The 22,907-nt window shown below is 41.3% G+C and overlaps 1 protein-coding gene across 9 annotated transcripts in view; it reads left to right on the top strand.

Annotated features, from left to right (window-relative positions):
- eya4 (EYA transcriptional coactivator and phosphatase 4) overlaps positions 1-22,907 on the top strand; it is a 39,505-nt gene that overhangs the window by 4,877 nt on the left and 11,721 nt on the right. For 6 of the 9 annotated variants that reach the window (XR_008412561.1, XM_053843660.1, XM_053843653.1 and 3 more), the window contains exons 3-10: positions 14,237-14,286; positions 17,061-17,182; positions 19,559-19,642; positions 20,294-20,368; positions 21,067-21,133; positions 21,210-21,352; positions 21,646-21,789; positions 21,939-22,021. Coding sequence is in view for 8 of the 9 variants with exons in the window: in XM_053843660.1 (XP_053699635.1) it covers positions 14,237-14,286; positions 17,061-17,182; positions 19,559-19,642; positions 20,294-20,368; positions 21,067-21,133; positions 21,210-21,352; positions 21,646-21,789; positions 21,939-22,021 (768 nt within the window). In the remaining variant the exon portion in view is untranslated. Of the gene's footprint in view, positions 1-10,401; positions 10,677-14,236; positions 14,287-17,060; positions 17,183-19,558; positions 19,643-20,293; positions 20,369-21,066; positions 21,134-21,209; positions 21,353-21,645; positions 21,790-21,938; positions 22,022-22,907 lie in introns of those variants that run through there. The other 3 variants (XM_053843659.1, XM_053843656.1, XM_053843657.1) reach the window with 2 other exon arrangements.

Raw genomic sequence — 22,907 nt, 5'->3', positions numbered from 1 at the left:
CTTCATGCTCTTTAAATAGGGCACTGATATCATTTATAATGTGAATTTGAGACGGAGCTCACCGACATTGATTAATTGTTGTGGTTGGAAACAAGACCTCAGCGTCAGCAAAGAGATTTTAATTATACCACATTAGAGCTAGTGATTTTTCAACCCGAGATTTAGTACTTATGTACATATGGCTCCTTCAAATACTCAGGATTAGTGTTCTACGTTGACAAACGATAATGTTTTCTTTCATGTTTCTCCAAATACCACTGTAACTCGGCAAATATTTTTGGAGTGAGTGAACGGGTTTATAAAAAATAAGAAAAAAGAATACAAAATACAGCATCACTCATACATTTAATATATAAACGTGTTGAAGTCTATTTTATTTGGGCTGCATGTGTGTGTGCGAACAACCACGCACACACACACACAAATGTCTAAATATATAATGTGAACCTATATTGCAGATCCTCACCTTTTATGACTAATTTTGGTTTGAAATAAGACTAGTAATGCGCCTTAAAATACATGATAAAGAACATATGTTTTCTGTCGAAAACACAAACAGAAGCACAAACTCATATTGATTTAAGAAAAAAGTATGAAATAAATTTACTGAATCAGCTACACAATGTATAACCCCGAAAACTAGTCTTGACAGTATTAATTGTTATAGAACACAAAAAATAATAAATTACAAATAAATTAAAAATAATCCAACAATGCCATGGAAAATTGAAGTGATAACTGGGACTAAAGAAAATAAACAAAAAAAGCACCTTTTAAGATAGGAATTAAACGCAACGTTGCATAAACTTTACTTGCAAACATAAAGTGTATCAAGTTTGTCACCTAATATACTGTGACATATGTTTTCCTTTCACAAAATACTAAAAGTATCCAGTCACTAAAAAGATGAGAAGCAAAAGCCTGTAGCTTCCTGACATCACCAAAATTAATAAGTCATATTTTTTTCAACTAGGCTAAATATGATTTTTTTGTTTTCCATCTTCTTGTCTTCTTATCTTGAATGTCAAAGAATCACGATATATTGCTGTCGATCGATATTTTTCACGCCCTTAACCTGTAATGAGTACATGTATACACTGCATCTCATTTAAAAATGCATTATCTAATATATTAATACAGTATATGAACAAATGCAAGGGAGTTAATAAGGATCAACAGATCAGTTGTCAAGTTCAGATGTTAATATTCCAGGATTTTCCTGATTTAGGATTATATATAGCTTTTTTGTGCAGCACAGAAACCATAAACACAAAAGTTTCGGGGAGTTGGCCGTGGACACCTGATACCCCACCACACACCAACACCGCCCTTCATTAAAGTCCTCACTTCCTGCCTTCCCTCCCCGGTCCCACCGCATCGTGTCATCTGGGTTATGGTCATGCGTTCTCCCCCTCTGGCCGCCTGCCTGCCGAGGGCCAGCCTGCCGTCTGGGGTCCTCAGGGAATGCTGGAAAGAGACTGGGATGGGGCCAAAAGTGGTTAGCCCCCTTAATGCTACTTTTAGCCTGTTTAACTGTCTCACTCCACCTGTTGTCACATACTTGTGGAGCTGTGGAGAAAAGGTGCTAACCGTTTTCTTGTGATGCTGTGTGGTGCTGCAACTATGATTTATTAATAGTGAGGTATTTTCTTAAACAGGTATGACTGACGTATGCAGATGTGTCTGGTGCACAACAAAGTTGCACCAATGTATGTATGATCTGCACTGCAGCCGAGGCAGTGCTGCGGGGATTAGGCTTATTTTCATATGTGTGTATCAGTTTATTTTATCGCATATCTTTGTAGTTGGTGTGTTTGTAAGCCATGTAAATGAAGTAAATGCTGACTGAATTGTAACTAAAAGTTATCTTAAGTAAAATGATCATTGGGATGACCATTCAAAAAGTATCAAAGTAAAATGGAGAGTGAGGGTTTTGAGATAAGCTCTGATATGAATGTTGATCCAAGCGTACCTGCACAAGGAATACGTGTTTAAATGGTTCACTCTGGTGCGCTGGGAAAGACAGAATGCATGGCAGCTGTCCCAGTCAGTGAGTGAGAGAGGGAAAGAAACCAAGAGAGCGTGCACCGACTCTGTCAGAGAAGGACCAGGGTCAGGTTGCACCCCTCTTTCACCCTTAGAGCCCCATACAGACGCACTGACACTAACTTACATGCAGTAGCTAAATGTGAGCACGGCCCAACCCTTATTGCACTGGCGTCATAGACCGTCATTTCAGAATCTGCCCGACGACAAGGCATGTGGACGGATCAGAGGAGCGTGCAGTGCGACAGCTAGCCGCTGGCATCGCTCTAGCAGTCCGGCATTCTAGTTGTGGCACAGAGAAGCAGGATCTTGGGTTTCATCTTAGCGTACAGTGATTCTTGTTAGATTTATGTGGAGCTGACAGCTGCTGAGAAGAGAGCGTCTTGCAGTCTTGGAGTCACCTCATGCTGGGAGAAGACTCTGTAGTTTGCATACCCTGTAAAACATACGTATAATTCAATCATACATTAAATCCGACCTCACCAGCTTCAGACTCAAGATATGCTCTGGATTTTTCACTCAGTCTCCAGTCTGCATAGATCTATACATTGGTGCTGTGTCTTGACCTTCCACTCAAAACTCTATAACTGCGGGCCCACCCCATACACAGGACTCCATCACTCTATTATGCCCCCTGCTCATTGATGACCTGGCTTGTAAGACTTCTAAGGGACCACTGACCTGTTGGTGTCATTGAGGTCGCAGATGGATGAAGCCAACTGGACCACCTTCCCTGAAACAAGTGCTGACACAACCATCAGCTCACCTCCTCACTGCGACTAGACCTTGTCGGTGGAATCCAGGAATGAGCCTGATCCTTTTAATAACTCTGACTTCAAATAAACCTAATGTGTTTGAATCCCTCTTTCTTGTAAAAAAAAAAAAAAAAAGGGGGAGCAAAGGGATGTCGTAATGTTTTGATTTGTATTTCAGATGCTCTCTGCTTTCAAGGTTCGGTTTAATCCAAAATATAAGTCATGTATGAGTCTGGTGTGCAGACTAGCAAGGTGTGAGGTCAGCAGGTCACAGACAACTTTGCAGCCAATCACGTACCGTCAAAGCCCCCAAAACAGACTGGAGAATCAATCTGGTGCAGGCAGAGGGATCGACGTGGGCTTTCGAGAGGAACGGAGCAGACAGGAAACCACATGATATGTGTGCTTGAGTGTCTGCTAGAGTGCGTGTGTAGGTGTTTGGCTCTCTGTTTTACACATACACTACGTGGTGTGGGATGGCTGAGGTCATTGGAGCGTCTCGTATAGTGAGCAGGCTTGTTTGGTGGAAGTTAATCAGGAAGCCAGAATTTTTTACTTCACTGATGACTCCATGTCATTGTAGCCTGATGCTCCACCGAAAACGAAGCTGTGGCATGCTAATGGTGATCTAGGTCTCACTGAAGCGCTTAGTTGTCCAAATATAGTCTCTTAACAGCCCACTGTTGTATCTCCTGGTCTCAGGAGATTGAATCAAAAAGGAGCATGTTTCCTCAAAGGGCTGGGAGGGCTGTGAAATAGCAACAATTGTGTTCTGGTAACAAAGGAACCGGCCCGACAGGCCCGCAGTGAGAAGTTCCTGCTGCTCTGCTGTTAAGTTGAGTTTCCTCATCTGCATAAGAAGCAAAGGACTTCAACTCACGATCCATGACTACTTGTTTTGATTCATATTCCTGTTGTTCATGAACTCCTAGTTGTCTGCTGTTGTATATGTGTCCTTTACTTTGATGTGTGGCATGCATTTTTTTTCGACTTCCATACCCTTTAAAACTGATCTGAAAACCTACAGCTCTGTCCTCTGGATAGACTTTTTGTTCGTCAGCGTGCCAAATGGATTCAATAAATGTTAAATGTAATGCTATAGTATCTCCTTAGAACTACAGTTTGTTGGTTGATATCACCCGATATCATGTGACACCATAATACGTTGCGTGGTTGGTGACCAAATCGACTTCAACCATGGGATGCTGATGAATCATCCTTCATGTCTGTCTACCATTTATCTCTGTCTACCTGTCCTATACTTTGTGTTTCTCTGCCAGCCTGCCGGTCCTCCCATGCGTCTCCCCTGTGTCTCTTCGGGCAGAGTGATGATTCAGGCCTATTGTGAAGCAGCAATCCGATACACCAGCAGCCCGAGAGCGAGCGAGGGGGGGGGTGGAAGATGAAGGGTGGGCCAGAGACAGTGGAGGGTATAGGAAGGAGGGGAGTACAAGGAGAAAAAAAAGGGTATTATAGGCCTTCATCAGGTCCATGCCGTTGAGAGCCTCGGGTGCTTTTTCACCTCTACTTCTCTTTCTCTGAATGTGGCCTTTGGTCCCTAACGTCTTCATCTCTGTCCCACCCTCAGACTGTATGAGTGTTTACACTCAGGAAGTGGACGAACAGATGGCACTCACTCACACTCACCTTTGTAACATATGTGACATTCGAAGGTATCTACCTTATGTTGCGCCCAACTAACACAAACCCACATGTGCAGTGTGATGTCATGAGCAGCATTATTTAACAGGCAGCTGGGAGGCCATTCATCATTTAATTAAAAGCGTCTGAAAGGGATCTGAGGCCTAATGACATTAGCTTGAATTATTAATGTGCTTGCTGCTGCCATTGGCACGCACGTCCACACACGCACACACACACAGTCCAATATCATTGTCCCATTGTGCCGCGTCATTAACTCAACTTGTTCAAAATAAACTAACACCATCAGGCTATGATGCTAACTTTCCTAACTATATTCAAGTTTAAAATGATAAGCAGAGATGCGCTGAAATCTGTTCTGTACCAACCTAGTGTGCCCCCTGCTACAACATTTTTTGACAACATTTTACATTTTTTTAAAGTTTTTTTTTAGGTTATGCAGAAGGTTCTTCTTTCTTTTTGCCCCTTAATTTGATTTTTTTTGGTTATACTTAAGATTAGGGAACATATATTACCATAAAAAACTACATATTCATGTGTGTTTTACCAGCATGTTGGCCTGCAATTCATCAATATAAAGTACTGACTAGTATCTTGTTAATGACTGTATTTTATCCTGGAATGGTCACTGAAAGTTCACTGTAAATGACAACAAAATTACTGATTATTAATAGTAAATAAGCAAATAATTAGTATATTAATAGTTAATGTGTTTCCTAATGGTGTGAGGTGTAAAGGTTTTTTGTTCTATAGATACAATGCAACAGTCTTTGACAAGTTGCAGCCCAGTGGCCACATGACACAGTTTGACTGCACTATGTTTCCGATAGCTAACTAGCAATTGTTGTTTATGTGATATGTTTCATGATATAAGTTCAAAATTATTCACTCTTTTCACCGTCTCTTTTAGACAGGACACTTTCTTAATTGATCAACCTGGAGTGTAGGTGTGTGTGTGAGGGGGGGTGCCTCACGTCGGGGTTCCGATCTGGGGAGCAGTGTGGGAAATGAAGGGGGTTGTTGTGTTGTCAGGGAAGGATGTGGGGGGTGGGGGGGTGCAGGTTAAGGTAGGATGGTGTTGTGTTACGCTACACAGCAGCAATGGACGGTTCCACGCTGCTTCCTCTACTTTCCATATGTCTTCACCTTGTTTATATTCTATTATAGCTTGGACACACTCTGCAGTTATGTTATTGGCCTTTGAAATGATAGAATTGTAAGAAATGACTCTCCAATTAATACTGCCATTAAGGTATTGCGTACAGTATTTAAAACACCAATATGATTTTACGTTAGCATGATGTGAGGAAAATTTGTGTTCGCATCAACAAACCACACACTCAAACTAATTTGTAAACGTCTATAACATCTGACATGTCTGTGTTTCCCATCACTGACTGATCTTCGAATCAAACAGGCTAGTCTTCATTGATATTATTAATAAATTGAGTATTTTTACAAAAGCACTCGAGCATACTTATTGGTCAAAAATCATTCTTTGTCTTTTATCTGCCGAGAACGAGAAGGGGACGTGAAGTTGGACTGTGGGAAAAACTGTGACCACATGCCTATCTGATTTCATTGTGGTCACTCAAAACACATGTTAGTACTGCATGTAAATACATGTGGTGCTATGAATCTGAATTAAGTGTGAGGTGTGAGAGAAAAAAAAAAAAAAATGAAACAAAACCAATGGTGAAATCCCTTCATTCTCGCAGCATGTGTGGTTTTAATAGTATATGTCAGAAGGTGGTGTCTCTCTGAAGAAAAATGATGCTCTGGTGCCCCACTTATATCAGTGAGCATGACTAATAGTGCATTTCAAAACCTTCAAAAGTCTATGCAAAAAACTTTTTTTCTACTCTTTGTAAATGCCTATATTATGTTTCTGACTATATACTATCCCAAAACCAAAACTGAAAGTCAGTGTTCTCTTTTGATTGACTTCTGAAGAAGTGGATTGAGTGTGTGTCGGTGTATGTGTGGCTGTGTCGTGTGCGTGCAGCCGCTGGTCAGCCATGGACTGGTTTAGGTTTCGCCCAGTTGTTTTTTTAATCACACTCATCAGATTAGTGGAGACAGGGCAGTTGAGGCCAAACGCTTCACAATTAACAGCACTGACACACACACACATCCATCACTGACTTTTCATTTGCGTCCTCTGACTTAAGCTGCATTAAATCGTGTCCATGAACTGCTCTTCGGTTGAGACAATGAGGAGCCACTGAAAGTGGCTGATCTGCAGACCACCAGGGTGGTCAGGAGGATGACCAGCCACCGTTACTGTTCCCCTTCGCTGCTCCTACTCCCCTCTGGTGTGTAGTCACTTAAGACTAGAAAAATGAGACACAGAATGATCTCTAGTAAAAATGTTGTTCTTAGCTTTGTGCGGTAGATTGATGTGCATGCTGCAACATTGAAAAAACGTCTGGGGACAACAGTTACCAGATGGATGCTTTGAAGTAACTTCTTCACCGACACTATAAATGCTCACACCGAATGTGTTTTTTTGAGCCATGCTGCACAGCTATAAAACACAATGAATAAAACACACACTAAACACTCACACCAAACAAGCCACACTGCGGAGCTGCTGCACCATGCCGCACCATGCCGCACCATGCCACACCGCACCATGTGGTCTGCTTTTATTTAACACGAAATCACTCTAGTTTGCGTAGCCAGCAATATTACTATGTTGCCAACATCGCGTCTTTCAGTGAACTGTTGCAGCATCCTGCACCGGGCAGAAACCGATTTTCACGTGAGTCCGAGGTTAGTCCCATTGTCCATCTATCTATCTATCATTTTTCACAAACACGTTGGATCTTCACGTTATGGAGTGTCTGTTGTTGTGAAGAAGGAACAAGATCTGTGTTGATCTCAGAGGAAACGCGAGATTCAATATTTTCTCCCATTGTGTTGATATTGTGTTTGCAAGACAGATTTGTCACTTCTCTGTCGAGTCCTGGAGCGATCCTGGGGTGATTATGTTGTGTTTCTCAGGAGGACACTTCCTAAATGCCACACCGTTCTCTCATCTTACAGCTCTGCTATTGTCTCATGGGGCTCCGTCCTCTCTGCAACAATTTTAGCAGTCATTTTGTCTCTTCCTGTGCCACTCCAAACAAAGAGACAAATATCTGATACCTCGGGTGCAGAAACTGTCAAGGAAAATTATCTTGTTGAAAATATCAGCAGCGTTTGGGTGAGGTTCATGAGAGGAGCTCGGCAGAAAGAGAGGGAGGGATGTTTCTGGATGTTGAAAGGCCTCTACCTCTCCTCTGCTCCACTATTCACCCTGTTCTTTCCTTTCACTCACTCGTTTCTATTTTTCCTTTTATAGCCTGCTACTACACCTGAAAAGAGGGCATTTTTGGAGGCATAAAGAGAGGGATAGTTTTACACCTCCCCAGGCTGGGGTAACTGGGGGGAGGTGGTGTGGTGAGGGTGGGGAGGAGGGAGGAGGCTACACACAATGTATTTTACATGAAAGGAAGGAGGATAGAGTTACCTTGGTGATAACCACTCATACAATTGGAGAGAAGGGTGTGTGTGTCCTTGTGTATGTGTATGTAGTTGTCGTGATCATGTGTGTAAGTATGTAGGAATAAAGTGGAATGTTAGAGTGTTATAGTTCGTTTCTATGTCAATAAATCTTTACAGGGGAAATGTTCTGAACATCGACGAGTGCTGCTTTGCGCCACCTATCTGTGTGCAGCAGGATAATGCTGCTGCTAGCTGCTGTCCAGATTAGCTCAATGAAATATGTAGCCAAAATAAATGTAGGCCAGTAATACTGGGTTAAAAAAAATGACAATATGAGTTAGAGGTAGGCACTCACCTGAGTACCTTCCAAGTTGATGTCAATTGGAGGATTGTGTATATATTCAATTGAAAATAATCAGAAAATGAAAAGATTTTTATTGACAAAATAAAAATAACCATAATCATTACATATTTAGTTATAAATTAGTTATATATCCAGCCAAAAGCAACACCAGTGTCAGACCGAAGAAGACAAATGGCTGCAGTTCCGCTTCAAGAGGTTCTAAGAAGCCTCTTCAAAAAGAGCGCTGCACCTCTGCCTGACACTTAAAACACTCCTCATGTCAACAACACACATTTAGAGCCTAAAATACTGCCCTCTTTGTTTGCCCACTTCACAGCGACGATACGCTCCTGCTTTGCTACTGTTTTTTTTTTTTTTTCGCTCTCTTGAATGCATGTTTGGGGACACCTCCCCTGCTCTCGTCTCCGCTTGCAGTGAAAATATTTCATGAGGGATGTTTTCGGGTGCCCCCACAACCCCCTCCTCACCCTCTTCTCTTGCCTCGCTCCAACACTCCTTGTGACGGGCTCCTGCTTTGCTAATAATAAAATGCTTGAGTTGTCAAGCTCTTCGGCAACACCCTAATCTGTCCTGACAGAAAGCCTTCCACAAATACTTCCAAACGTCCTGAACGTGCACATATGCATGTGTGTTTGTTGCATCGCTGCGTGAACTTTTGACACACTTCCCATGGAGTTTGTCGCTCGTCATTGAAGAGCTCGGACAGTACATCAGTCATGGTGACTTATTTATGATGGAAATTGTAGGTGTTATTCAGCCATAGTTGGATGTAATATTAAGCACAACATGACAAAATTTCATGATGGTATAAAGGTTTTTTTTGTTGTTGTTTAATGTTTGATTGAATGTTTGTTGTTGTTTAATGTTAATGTTTAATTTCACATTTTTCCTGTAGATTTCTGATAAAGAAAATACCTTATTGAGGTCCCTAATGGACCGGATTCAGATTGTTTGGCCATGTTGGACAAGAGAGGAGAGACAGGAACATGTTAAAAATGTACGGGGCAAAGAAAGAAGAAGCATCACTTGCTAGTGGTTCTAGTCTAACTAACTGAATATCGCAAACTGAGGCCTGTCTCTTATATCACAGCATTAATCCAATGACGCTAAGATCAAAAAGTGTGTCAATGTCCGATGTTCTGTGCTCTAATGTGGCTGCACTGTTGGAGGTGGGAAACCATTGTGGTATTTTTAGAAGGCAATATTCATCAATCATTTCTGAGGTAGATCTCATATTTGGCAAATAATGATGAGGATTGTCTCTCAGTATCCTTTGTATTGCCCCCAAAACAGGTATATTAAAATGGTGGTCATAATCCTCTGGCTGTGATAGCGCCAGCACTCGGCCTTTCTTAACCTTTCCAGGACCAATAAATGGTTTTGTCGTTTTATTGAACTGACCTATTTAATTTTTTTCGCGAGAAGGGAAGTGGTTTTGGATAGTTTCGTGAAGTCAGAGTAATGGTTGCGTGTGTGTTTGCTCACGTGTGTGTGTGCCAATGTTTGTGTATTAATGTAGTACCCCCGCCCCCACTTTTCTGCTTAATAGGTAGACAACGTGTGTGTGTGTGTGTGTTGAGGTGATATTACACTGCTCCCCCCCACACACACACACCTCGTCCATCCAGCCTTCCATCTCAGCTACACCTCACATATGACACACACGAGCAGGCCTGATGGTTTCAATTAACAGAGATTGGTTTTACGTGTGTGTGTGTGTTTCAGGTGCGATTGAGCGTGTGTGTGTGTGTGTGTGGGTTGGGGGCGAAGCTGCATGGTGTGAAGTTTATGGTCTGGCCTGTGCTTTCTACTTCACAGCAAGATATTGTCATCACACACACGTTGCTGTCTCAGTTTCCAGCTGATGTTCACACACAGCTGGAGAAAACACGCCGCATGATATTCAGGATTGTTGATCTTTTTTGGAGCTAGTTTTAAGTTCATGAACCATGTCAGATATAAAATCAACTTTTGGTGAACTGCACGCTTGAGTGAGTTTGGCGTGAGCGACAGGTGAGGGAGAGAAAGGAGGAGGAGAGAAAGAGGGGGAGGAGGCAGAGGAGGAGGGAAACTGGACGAGAGAAATGTTCCCCATTATCAAACCGGAGGAAAAGGAGGAGCAGTGCATGGATTGACCTGTGAGACCCAGGGGAAGAATCTTTTTTTTTTAATCCGTTTTGAGCTGAAAATAAAGTAGACAGAGAGAAAATGTATTGTCTTCTCTAAGTGGAGAAAAAGTAGAGAGAAGTTAGAGTCACATAGGTTTGAGGATCCAACTGGGATCAGTGGAACTGAACGTGGATCGTACTGGTCGGTAATGGTCTGTGGAGGAGTGCTGACTGACTGGATTACACCCTGAGGTAGGAGACACTGCACCATCAGTGTGTGAGAGATGCTCGTGTCATTTTCACCGTCATCCTGGACATCTTTAATTCACAAAACTAGTGACATGAGATGTAATAATTCCATAAGTAACATTTTAGTGCTGCATCAATTCACAGTGGTAGCCGCTTTAAGGTGGCCTTAACATTAGTCACAAGCTGATGAAGTATATTTCAACATACATTTCTTGAATACCGATAATGGATTGCATATAAGTGCATTTTTAAAAGCATACTCTATCAGATAGGTTATTAATTAATTATTATTATTATTATTATTATTATGTCCTCTAGTTAGAATAAAGATGCTCATTGGTTTAAAAAAAGAAGAATTATCTGCTTTAGTAGTTAGTTTTAATTAAATTACACAAATGATTTAGAAAAATAATGCCGTTTCCACCAAAGTAATGTTTATTATGATGTTTAAAGTTGACTTTTACCCCCACAATTTTGGATATAGAGGTTTCTGATGGTGTGGTTTATGGAGGGATTTATTCCAAATGTATTTACTAAAATAACAGGTGTAGAGAAATATGTGACCTATGTAATGAATGATGATGACTGTGCCGTTGCTGTCAAATCACCTTTAATAGAGTAATAAATGACTGAAATATTTGTGAAAAGCGTCCATATATGTAGTTGTATTGTTTGGTGAGATATCTACAGTGTGTGTACGTGTGCGTGAGTCTGCGAATATCAGATGTCCGGCTGCATCAGGGTTGGATTTATTACTAGAATCACTCTGTGCTGTTCTTCTGTCTCTTTTTCTTCCTCTCGCCTTCTCTTCTCTTATGTTTTGGTGACAAAAATAATGCATTTGCATGAATAATTGTTGCATTAATTACAGCGTCCTAAAGTGTGCTACAAACTGTTACCTGGACCTTCTGTTCCAGTTGAAAAAGAAATATCATTAGTGGGCGAGAACAGTGACTCCTTTAAATAAATCATTGTTATTAGTGCTAATGACCCGGGTACCTGTATTTATCCCTCAGGGACTCCCCGAGCTGGGCCGGCTTGTGTTCCCGGCCAGTCACCCTGCCAACCAGGTCAAAGGTCTTCTTTAGAAGTGGCTCGGATGACACAAATGGGTCCTTCAGGCATCGGTGGCCACCTAAGTTTGCTCAATTGTTGTGTGGGGATCAGCTCAAGAAATGCAAAGTTCTCTAACAGCAAACTGATGTCAGTGTGGATGTGACTGGTGCTCAGAACTGCGCAACAGAACTGGGACATAGGCGTGCGTGAACTCTGACCTTTTAACCCGGCATCATGTAATTAGGAGACTGTGGTTAATGGAAACTTTCTTACATCATCATGGATATTTTTCATATGAAGGTGCATAAGAGAGAAAGGAACCTTTTAAATCAATTATGTTTATCTTCATTTTACTCAATATCAATATTTACTAGACAATTTTTTCTGACAGTTTTTTGACCATGTAAATGATGTTATAAACTGCCATTTAACCACTTCATTTAATCTTCCTCACAATGCTGCAAATGACTATTTAGTTTGATAAAAACACACACAATATATCTTGAGCTTTGTCGTACACCTGCAGCTGTAAATCTATGCAATTTATTAAGAGCAGCAGACAGAAGTCTGAAATTGCATCATGTAAAATGCACAAATTGCCATCAAATTTTTGATATGCAAATCACTGTATAATCATACTTAAATGTAATCTGAAACTATATCTAAATGAGTGTCCCCTTATGTCTGGACTTAGCTTCTAAAACATTCACGAATTAAAAAGCCAATAAACAAAGCAATGTATTTTTTTTGACTGGTTTATTTGTGCAAAATTGTCCACTGTGGAAGGTTTAAGCAAATACTCTTTTTGTAAATGTAATGTAAATATAAAGAACTATTGGCTGTAATGTCTGAAAAAATTTAGGCAAACTTATCCACCCTCATTTGTCATGAACAAGCGGTGAAGCATTTGAAACTTTTAAATTACACATTGCACCTGTTTCCTCTCAATGACTCACAATTTATACATTTACTATCAATCTATTTTAAAGCTATAATATTTTTACCATTTACTTGATCTTTGTTCTTCTCTGAATGCACATCCTTCATACTTAACTCTGTGTTGATCCTGTTAAAATGAATAAATTAATAATTAATTTCTAAATGCTAACAATATTGTATAACGTAATTTTTATTCTTTATTTGCTTAAAAGTGTCAATTTATAATTATATTATAATTTATATTATATAACTTAATTAATTATATATAACTTAATAATTTATATAACAAAAGTGCACAGTAAAATTCCCAAACTCCCAAAATCGGCAAGTAAGTTGAAAGTCCACAAGAAAGTCATAAGTATTTTTTCACGAATAATTTCAGGTTACTATTTAGCTGCAATGCTCAGAACTCCTGTCAAAGAAAGCAAAATACAAAAACAACTGTCATTTCTTCACCATAACCAAGTGTGCATGGATGAGGCGCGGTGAGTTTGAGTGCTGGAGCCGTGTGTGTTTCCGCGTGTGCGCTGCTCTCCATGTGAATTGCTGATTCTCACGGTAGTGCAGTTGATGTCGTGACTGACAGCCTTGTTAAATTTCAGCAAAGCATGAAACGTGACATGAAAGTGGCTTGTGTGTGTCTGTGTGTGTGCCTGCTGAGACTGTGCGGTAAAGTGATCCATGCGAGGGCACCGGCTGACCTCTGAACCCCGTCTTAAACAGCTAAGTGCTGCTTCTTATTCGCTCTCAGCCGCATCGTCTAATCAGAACCATATCGTAACGCAGTCCTTGACACTGACACACACACACGCACACTCGCAAATACCAGGGCTTTCTGCTTGGATAAGCACTTTCTCTGTATACTTACCTGTGATTGCGATAATTTGCAAATGACTCCCCATGATTCCTGGGTGACCGTTTGTGTGTGTGTGTACGTTTGAATGTGTATTTCCATGCGTGGGTGTGTGTTTGGCAGGCCGCGCGTGCCGTCCACCTCGACACTGTGTTGACATAGTGATTATAGGGCAGCTGGTCCACATTGGCGCTCGCTCCTCCCTGCATTTACTGTTCTAATTAGTTCCTGTTCCAAATAAGAGACAGGAATTTTAATAGAGAACCGCTGGTCTCGCACCGCATACCCTCACACACACAGTGTTGCACACAAAACCAACCTGTGTCCGTTGTGGTGAGTCCAGCTCCAGTGTGTTTCCAGTCTCAAAGACGTCGTGATTGACGCGGCCATATGCGGCGGTGGCGGCGGCGGCCTCCCCTAAAGTCGGGTTTTAGTGTCAGGCCGTTAAAGAGTGAAGAGTGGGCCTGCTGACCTAACATGGCCCCGCTGTGACCTTTGAACTCATTTAGGGTTAAGGCAGGAGCTGGAGCTCAGGATGGAGCGGGGTCAGAGGTGAACAAGAGAAAGTTAATATTCACCCGTTAGCACTCCTGTCACAGTGACCGTCCAGCTGCTGCCTTATTTCCAGTTAATATTAAAGATGCAACAAAACCCCATGTCTCTCAGTGTCTTCACATTTTCCTCTGCTAATTCCTTGGCTCTGTTCTCTCTGCAGGTGAAGAAAGCAAACACTGACTCTCATGTTCCAGACCCTTCTGACACCAGGTACGCGCATTCTCTGCATGTGTGTCCTTAAATTCTGTGGCACAAAGGTGAAGTTTTACTGTGGTACTGAACTATAATGAGGTCATCAACACTAACCTTACACCTCACGCACATTCCCGACCGCTAGGCTTCTTTAAAGGTGAAAAGTGTGAAACGTAGGGTTAGCCAGTGGTCGCTTGTCTGTAAATTTGGCAGCCGATGGAAACAACATTACTAATGTAATACTTGATTTAAGCCTGGATTTTATTGGGCGCTGGGAGGGGCTTGCCTGTACTCCCAACTGAAAATGAATGCATTGCCCCCTCTGTTCTTTTTCTTGTCGTCTTCATTTGGTGTGTTGACCTTAACCAGTACTTGTTTCTAACTCCTGTCTGTGGTCATAATGTAATGGCTTGCCCTGGACAAGAGAGAGAGAACAATCAGCTGCAAGCTGCTTTCTTATATCCTCCTACTGTAGTTCCTCTGGCTCTGAAGAATGCTGCTTGAGGCCTACTGGTATTTAAAAAGCTAGCCTTTTAGTCAATGTTAACAGATATGCTGAAGTGAGACCTACTTTTTTTAACGTGAGGCTACATTCATTCATACCTTCGTCCTCCACTACATATCCCAAACACCGCCCCAGTTGTCCCCTTTGTGGTCACGTCAACTATCCATGATGATCTCGTCTTTTGGGACGGAGACAGTCTTGGCTGGGTATGTTGTCCACACAGAATGTTTTCAGCCAGTTGAACCGCAACTTTTGGAAACCCACAGTGGATCGATTTGAAAATGTTTCGCATCAGCCAAACCACATGTATTTGAAAACAATGATGTCATAGACCATCTCTCTAGTCTTTCACCTCAAGTCATCACAGAACAGCAACTACATGGAAGTGCTCATTCAGCTGGGTTTATTGGGTGTCTAACTTTCACTATAAGCAGCCACAAACAGCCGTCAATCATTTTTGTGTTTATTTTTTCAAACCAGAATCAAACAAGTTGTATCAAAGTAGAATGTAGCAACCGACTGATCTGCTCTCTAAGCTTAAAAACCTTTGTGTGACTCGTGATAGGACCTCTGCTTCGTTGCCGTCTCCCTTTCCACGTTCATGTTGTCATCCTTCTGTGAACAGCATTCAGCATCCTTATGTTTTAGTTGTTTTTGTGTGGTTTTCTGACCATTTATTTAAAAAAGATTGGGTAGGGAAACGTGCTTTCATGTGGCTCTACTCCTCTGGCTAGCCCTCCGCACACTCTCAGTCCTCAATCATCCATGCCTTGGTGCTATGTGATGTCTTTCTTCAACCTGTAATACATTATATCACATTACATAATGTATGGAAGAGGAGCCGAGTAAAAAAAATAAAGGTATCAGCATCAAAGATCTTGCCAGTAATGTTTCTCAGAGTAGGGTATCTGTCTTCCCCCCGGACGTCATGCCACATTAGCATAGCTGAACGACACGTCAGGGGCTGACCAATGATGAAATTGCGTTACAACTCACACTTGGGTACAAATTGACAAAAAAACACAGAAAACATTCACTTCATCAAGTCATCCTCAAGTCTGACTTGAGGATAACACAGATTGACAGGAGAAAAAAACTACACACCACACCTTTAACTGCCATCCATTGTTCATTACTGTCAATCTCATGTCAGTCCACCAAATCCACAGATGCTTCATGTAAATTCAAAGTCTGTGCATGATGTAAAAAGCAGCAGAGAGTTTATGAAACACCAACTCCTGTCATCACCTCTGGAGAGGAGCAGCACAGAGAGGAGACAGGGAGGGAAATGGTTTCCTGCTGCTGAGAGACGCTGGTGTCGGAGCGTTTACATTTGCTAAAGCTCTTAACTGTGCTGTTGTGATGCTGTGTATGCAGCTAGCCCATGTGTGTCTGATTCATAAAATAAAACTTATTTAAAACATAAATAGAACTGTTGTCATTAAAACAGGTAAATGTGCAAGGGAGCGGAACGGCTGTTTCGATATAAATAGATTTCAAGAAAATGAGATGATGTAACCCATTCAGACGGTTCTCACGTGCACAATGAATGGACGTTTACGATGGGCTGTGTGTCTTCATATATATATATATATATATATATATATATATATATATATATATATATATATATAGTCTTTATTACTGTCAAATACTATTTTATATATTTATAGGTCTCTGTTTTCTCTTGTATGTGTATTAAATAGAGAATATTTGAAGTCCAAATGCATGACAGCAGGTTGAAGTAGAGCAAGTGGGGTGTGGCTTGGTCTGGTGGCAGGGATTCAGGAGCCTCCTTGGGTTTGTGATGGGTCCGTGTGCAGATGGGTGAAAGATTTAGAAAGTGAGAGGTGACTCTATTTCAATGTGTCCTACGTGTATAAGCAGGCTTCACGCACAAACACACACACACACTCCTGCTGGTTCAAGCCATGCATGTGGAACGCATTGTATAACCAAAGCATGTTGGACCACTCTGGGTTGTACTTGAGCCCAGAGCTACACACACAAACACACATTGTAAAAGCAGACTCGCCGACAACGTCTAGCGCCTCTGGACACATGCTCCCTGCTTTAGGTTTACGAGTGTTTGTGCGTGCGGTTCCTGTGAGGATAGACAGTCCATCATCAGACGTGTCCAGCGAGGTCCAAAGCTAATATTTAGAGGAGGGGGATTCCCGGCTGGGACGGCACAATGCTGTCAATCTGTTTTTCATTCAGAACTCACACTTCATTTTATTCTCACCCACTCATCCCCCCTCCTCTCCTCCCGTCCTCCTCCCTCTAGGTGTATGGAAATGCAGGACCTGACCAGTCCTCATAACCGTGTGGGAGGTGCAGATTCTAGCAGCTCCAAACTGGACAAGACCAGCCTGGGCAGTCCATCCATCACCACCAATGGAACTGGAGGTGGGAAGCCATTATCAGTAATTGACTCTCAAGGTGACAATGGAATAAACATTTGTGACCCATACACCTGAAACGCATTTCATCCACAGCTTTTCTTTTACCTCACAGCAAGAAGGTTTGATGTCTACATTTGATGAAAATACGTATTTTCAAATCTGCCACCTTATGACCCCTTAGATGGGGAATTTTCTCAAATAATTTCAAGTCAATTTTTCTTCAGTCAGTGTATTTATATATATGCATTACGTTCTACCGAAAATGCTTAAATGCCAACCATACAATCATGAAAAAATATTCTGAAATATCTTATTTGATTTTGACTGGAAGCACATATTAGTGAAGCGTGCATCCATGTTTTCACCAAACCAAAATATCAGCAGCAACAAAAAAACAATTAATGGATTCACATGTGGTCACACGTACATAAATGTTACACTCGTACACTACCTGTTTCTGCACATTTCATTTCAAAATAAGAGTGTGTAGTTATCAAAGTTGTAGTGTTTGTATTTCATACACAACAGACGGATGTCTACTGCCCAACTGTGTTGTTAGTATAGTTCATCAGGAACTACACTGAAAGGATGCCTTGTACATGAGAGACACACTCATGATTTGAAGAGTTCGTGAGTCACAAAAAAAAGCGGACAAATTGCTTTTGGCTCTCAGTATCTTCAGGTAGTTCCTCACTGGCATTCCAACCCTCATCCTTCTTCACTGCTCCACTGTGATTGGATAATCTCTTCCAGTGAAATTGGACAACGGACAAGCACCAAACAGTACTAGTTTACTTGAACGGTCTCGATATGGTTTAGTTTAAAAACTATTTTTGAAGAAGTTTATCTGACAGACGACACAAGACACCATTGTTGTTGTGCTTTGCCTCCTTGCTGATTATTATTCACAAAAAATGATTATTCAAGTGTACCATTTGGAATATTTCTGTTGGCAACGTTGCACACTTTTACTCACTCTGGCACTTGAGTTAACCACTGCAAAATGTGCGTAAAAGCACACTCGTCTCCACGAACCACTTGGCTCGGAGTGTGTGAGTCTGTGTGTGAGCGTAAAATCTCACTGGAAACTATTTCCTCGACAAGCACATTAAAGCGTCACTGCTGTCATAGATGTCAACACCAGTGAGTCTGGACCTCTCTTCTCTCCTTTTCTTTTGCCTATCTCTACTCTTCATTGCTGAGTTTGTTCCCTTCTTTGGTTTTCTGCTGCGCAAAAATCATTTCTGACAAGGCGCTTTGATCCAATAAGACTCGATGCGAGTGCTTTTGTTGAAGGTTGATCCTTTGATCTGCTGCTGAATTCACATCCAATGGAAACCACATTTAATTATAATGCCATGGAAAAAGTGAGATATGTCAATTTGATGGGTCAACACGCACGCTCACACACGCTTAAATAAAAATAGCTCAGAGCAGATTAAACCCAGCATTCAGACCATATTAGAACACATAAAATCATTTTGATGAGCTCATAGTTAATAGTTAAAGCAGGCACAGTTGGGACTACACTCTGACAGCCAAAACAAACGACATACCCAAAATTCTCTTCATCTGACATCAGCTGGCTCACTGACCCGCGGGCCTGTTCAAGAACAAATCATCCGACGTCTGCATCAGTCCCTACAGGGGTGGATATGTTTTACAAATATTCCCTCTAATTAGATTTAAATCATGATATCATTTGTTATAATAATAATTGATGGTCTGATTTATTATTGTTTTGAGTCTACATTGAGCAGCCATTTGCGGTGTCCAGTTGCGCAGGGTCAGGTTTCACCACAACAAGCTGTGATTTTTTTTTTTTGTCACTTTGTTTAATGTAATCATGTTACTTCACTCGGTCATTTGGGTTTGCTTTTTTCTCTTCTACAGTGTTGCTTTGATCCCCAGACTTGTATATTGTCTGTTATTTGTTTTTGTTTTGTCTCACTTGTTGTAGTGTTTTTAGCAAAAGCCTCATCCATAAAGCTATTCTGAGCCTTTTCTTTCTCTGCCCTCTCATGTTGTTGTTTGTTGCATTTGTCACTTATGTTGAACTCCCTCTCTGAGTGCGATCAAGTTGATTTTCATTGTGTGGTCAATTGTGTGACTCACCATGAGTCATGACTCAGTGATCTGTGTTATGTTCTGTCACCTTGAGTTACATTGCTTGTGTCACGTGTATCATGTGACACTCTTCCCAACTCTAGATCTGCTTTAAATTTTTTAATTTACTGACAATGTATAAAACAATGTATTTGAAAAAAAGAAGTAATTTTCTTTTACTTAAAAAACTAAACTAGGTTACATTAATGGAAGCTCACCTACTGGAATACACCTTGTCGCGCTCTCATCTCCTTCCTACCTTGCGCCCCCTCAGGTGAAAACATGACAGTACTAAACACGGCTGATTGGCTGCTGGGCTGCAGCAGCCCGCCCCCTGCCCCCGGCTCCAAGGACTATGGTACAGAGGTGCATGCGTGTGAATCTAAGCCCCCACAAGTTTCCCAAGTGTTGAAAGGATGATGCATTTTTATTTGCTGTGTGTGGGTTTTTTCATGGTATCCTGGGTATCTGAAGTTGCTTTTGCATGGTTTTTATTTGCTGTGATGAACATGGGATGGAGGCAAACTAGTCAAAGTTGACTAGTAACAGTTCCAAATGAGGAAATTAGTTTTATTTGTAAAATTCAGTTAAACCCTAACTCTAAAATATTTACATCAAATAATATTCTTAGTGGACATCAGTTCATATTTACATATTTATTTACTAAATTAATTAAAAATTTCACAAAAAGATAAGTCTATTATAGAGTAGGAATTCATTTTCCAGACTTTCTTTTTTAATCATAAAAAGTACCTATATTTTCTATTAAAATATTCTTGACTAAATAAAATTGTTCTTTTTTTACTAGTTTGTGTTTTAAATTAAATTATCTCATATCTGCCATGAATTATTACTTATCCCGGGCTTATGATTATTTCTTTTATGAAGCATTAAGTATGTGTGTTGATTTCAATTTTTTTCTGTGGTGTGTTTTTGGGATGTGTTTGTATATGAGCGTTTGTGTGAGAGACAATTTATTGACTGAAGATTTTCCCTTTTTGTCTCCAAGTAAAAACAGAGCCGATGAACAGCGACACAGTCACTACAACAGGCGACACATCTCTGGACACATACGCCGGCTCAGGTAACTCATGTCACAGATACAAACTGTTCCAGTTCCTATGTGTGTCGCAAGATAAACAACGTCATTCATTAGTGGGCTTGGTGAAAGCTCTAATCCGAGGTATTGCCTGTCCTTGGGTGACATCACTGAAGGCTTTTCGAGGGATTTTGTCTTTTATTTTGGACACACGTTTGGTCCCTCAGGCAAGCACAGACGTCACCAGTTGGAAAAGGAGTTTTAGAGCCACATTAATGTGGATTAATTAATTTTTTTATGAGTTTGGCAACCACGTTAAATAAAATATTATTTAATGTAGTTATATATATATTATATATTATATACTATAGATATAGTTATATATTTTTTCTTTTAAAAAATATCTAATTAAGTAGATGACTAATAGCAATATTTATCCAAATGTATTCAACCAAAGTGATTAATCGGATTAAAAGTCTTTGACAGCAATAATAATAACAATAGAAGTACACTGCAGTAAGAAAGGGCAAAGTTCATTTACTTTGTTTTTTTTTAATTCCATTTCTGGTGTGTGGGATTGAGCCCTCTACAATGTGAGCAAATAAATACTTCTACAGCAGTAGTCTGACTCAAGGGTGATGACTTTCTCGAGGAAGTCTTTCCCACCTGGACTATAAATGACCCGCAGATGAATGAGGTCACCGATACGTTATGAGCAGTGACTTCATCTCCTGTGCTTACAGTCATCACCAGCAGCGGCTACAGCCCTCGCTCTGCTCATCAGTACTCTCCTCCTCTGTACCCGTCAAAGTGAGTATCACCCTTCCCATCAGTCACGTCTTTTCAACGCCTGTCTGATTATTCCTGTGAAATCCACCTCCTCCAGGCCCTACCCTCATATACTCTCCACGCCAGCGGCCCCGCCCATGCCCACGTACGCGGGCCAGCCTCAGTTCAGCAGCATGCAGCAGTCCACTGTATACACGGCATACTCCCAGTCAGGACAGGCCTACGGACTGTCAGGATACGGTAACAACAAACTCTCCCTCCATCCTTTGTCTCAACCGTTTTGACATGTCTCAGCCTAAAATCTACCAATATGCTGAAGGAAGGTACATCCTTCATCCATGTCTATTGGGAATCTGCATCTTCATGCTGTCTTTAAATGATCATTTGTGATTGCAGTATAAGGGGGCAGTGTTGTAGTGAAGTCAGGACAAATGTTTTTAAGGCAACTGTATATCCCACTGATTCCCACATCCTCTCTCTAACTGCTGCTCTAACCATGGTAACACGCTAACAGTGCTCATGTGTGGCCACAGATCTGGGTGTGATGCTGCCCGGCATTAAAACCGAGAGCGGCCTGGCTCAGAGTCAGTCCCCGCTCCAGACTGGCCTCAGCTACAGCCCCGGCTTCACCACGCCTCAGCCCGGACAGACCGCCTACTCTCCCTATCAGATGCCAGGTCTGAACATTCATGCTGTAGAATAACATCATCTTCCCTTGTCACTCCTGAAGGAAAAATAACCAAGCATTCTTCAGCCATTGAATAACGTGGAGGTTATTTTCTCTAGTTCCTGTTGATAGTAGCAAAGTGTTTCTGCTTCATTCCAGGTTCCAGTTTCACCCCCACGTCAGGCCTCTACGCCTCCAACAACTCAGTGAGCAGCACTGCCAACTACACCGCCACACAGCAGGTACTACCATCACTCAGCTCATGGTGTCAAATTCAAGGCCGGAGTGCCTAACACGGCCCGCCAAGTCATTTCATGTGGACTGCAAGAGCTTCAAGCAGCTACCAGTGGATATTGTGATGCAGCAGAGTTTATGAATGTTAAGAATTAATCTGGAACATACAGATGGGACTAGTTTATAATCCACTATTGAATTAGCTGCTGACAGCTTCAGGCATGGATTGGTGGTGCTGTCATTGCTCTCTTTCTCCGTTCATTTGTGGGGTAATAATAATAACAATAATAATGACATAGTGTCCAGACTATTGAATGCATCGGTATATTAGCTGCACCCACTAAATTTAAGATGGAAAATAGATCATCGCTGTGATCTACAAGATGTCTGCGCCGAAGAAAGGTCAGTGGTGCACCAGGCTCATAAATGCATGAGGATCATTTCTAAAATAGTTTTGAAAACGGGGTCCAGCATGGAGACTGACTCATGATACAAACTGGGCAATGTTCTGAACACTCATCAACTCCTCACATCTTTCATTGACATTAAAGCGCTCAAAATGCGTTGTTTGCGAGTCCGAAATTCCGACTCCATTGCCAGTCTCAGCTGCTTCTTCTCATCTCCGCTCCTCCAGGAGATCGGCTCTGTTGGAGCTGCAGACATACGGGTGAAAACAGCGCACTTTGAGCGCTTTAAGGTCAATAAAATGCCTGTGATTTCATCGGTTTGATGTGACGGGGCTCAATATTTTGGCAGCATGACACTCTGGCCTTTAAATATCCATTAGATGCATCGGCGTATAAGCCACAGGGTTCAGACCGTGAGAAAAAAGTATTGGCTTATAGTCCTAATATTACGGTAATGGTAATAATAGTATTAACAATAGTAATTATT

This window comes from Synchiropus splendidus, chromosome 15 (assembly GCF_027744825.2).
Source record: "Synchiropus splendidus isolate RoL2022-P1 chromosome 15, RoL_Sspl_1.0, whole genome shotgun sequence".
Lineage (NCBI taxonomy): Eukaryota > Metazoa > Chordata > Actinopteri > Syngnathiformes > Callionymidae > Synchiropus > Synchiropus splendidus.
Note: the sequence above shows the minus strand (reverse complement) of the source record. Positions and strands in the feature narration are given on the sequence as shown.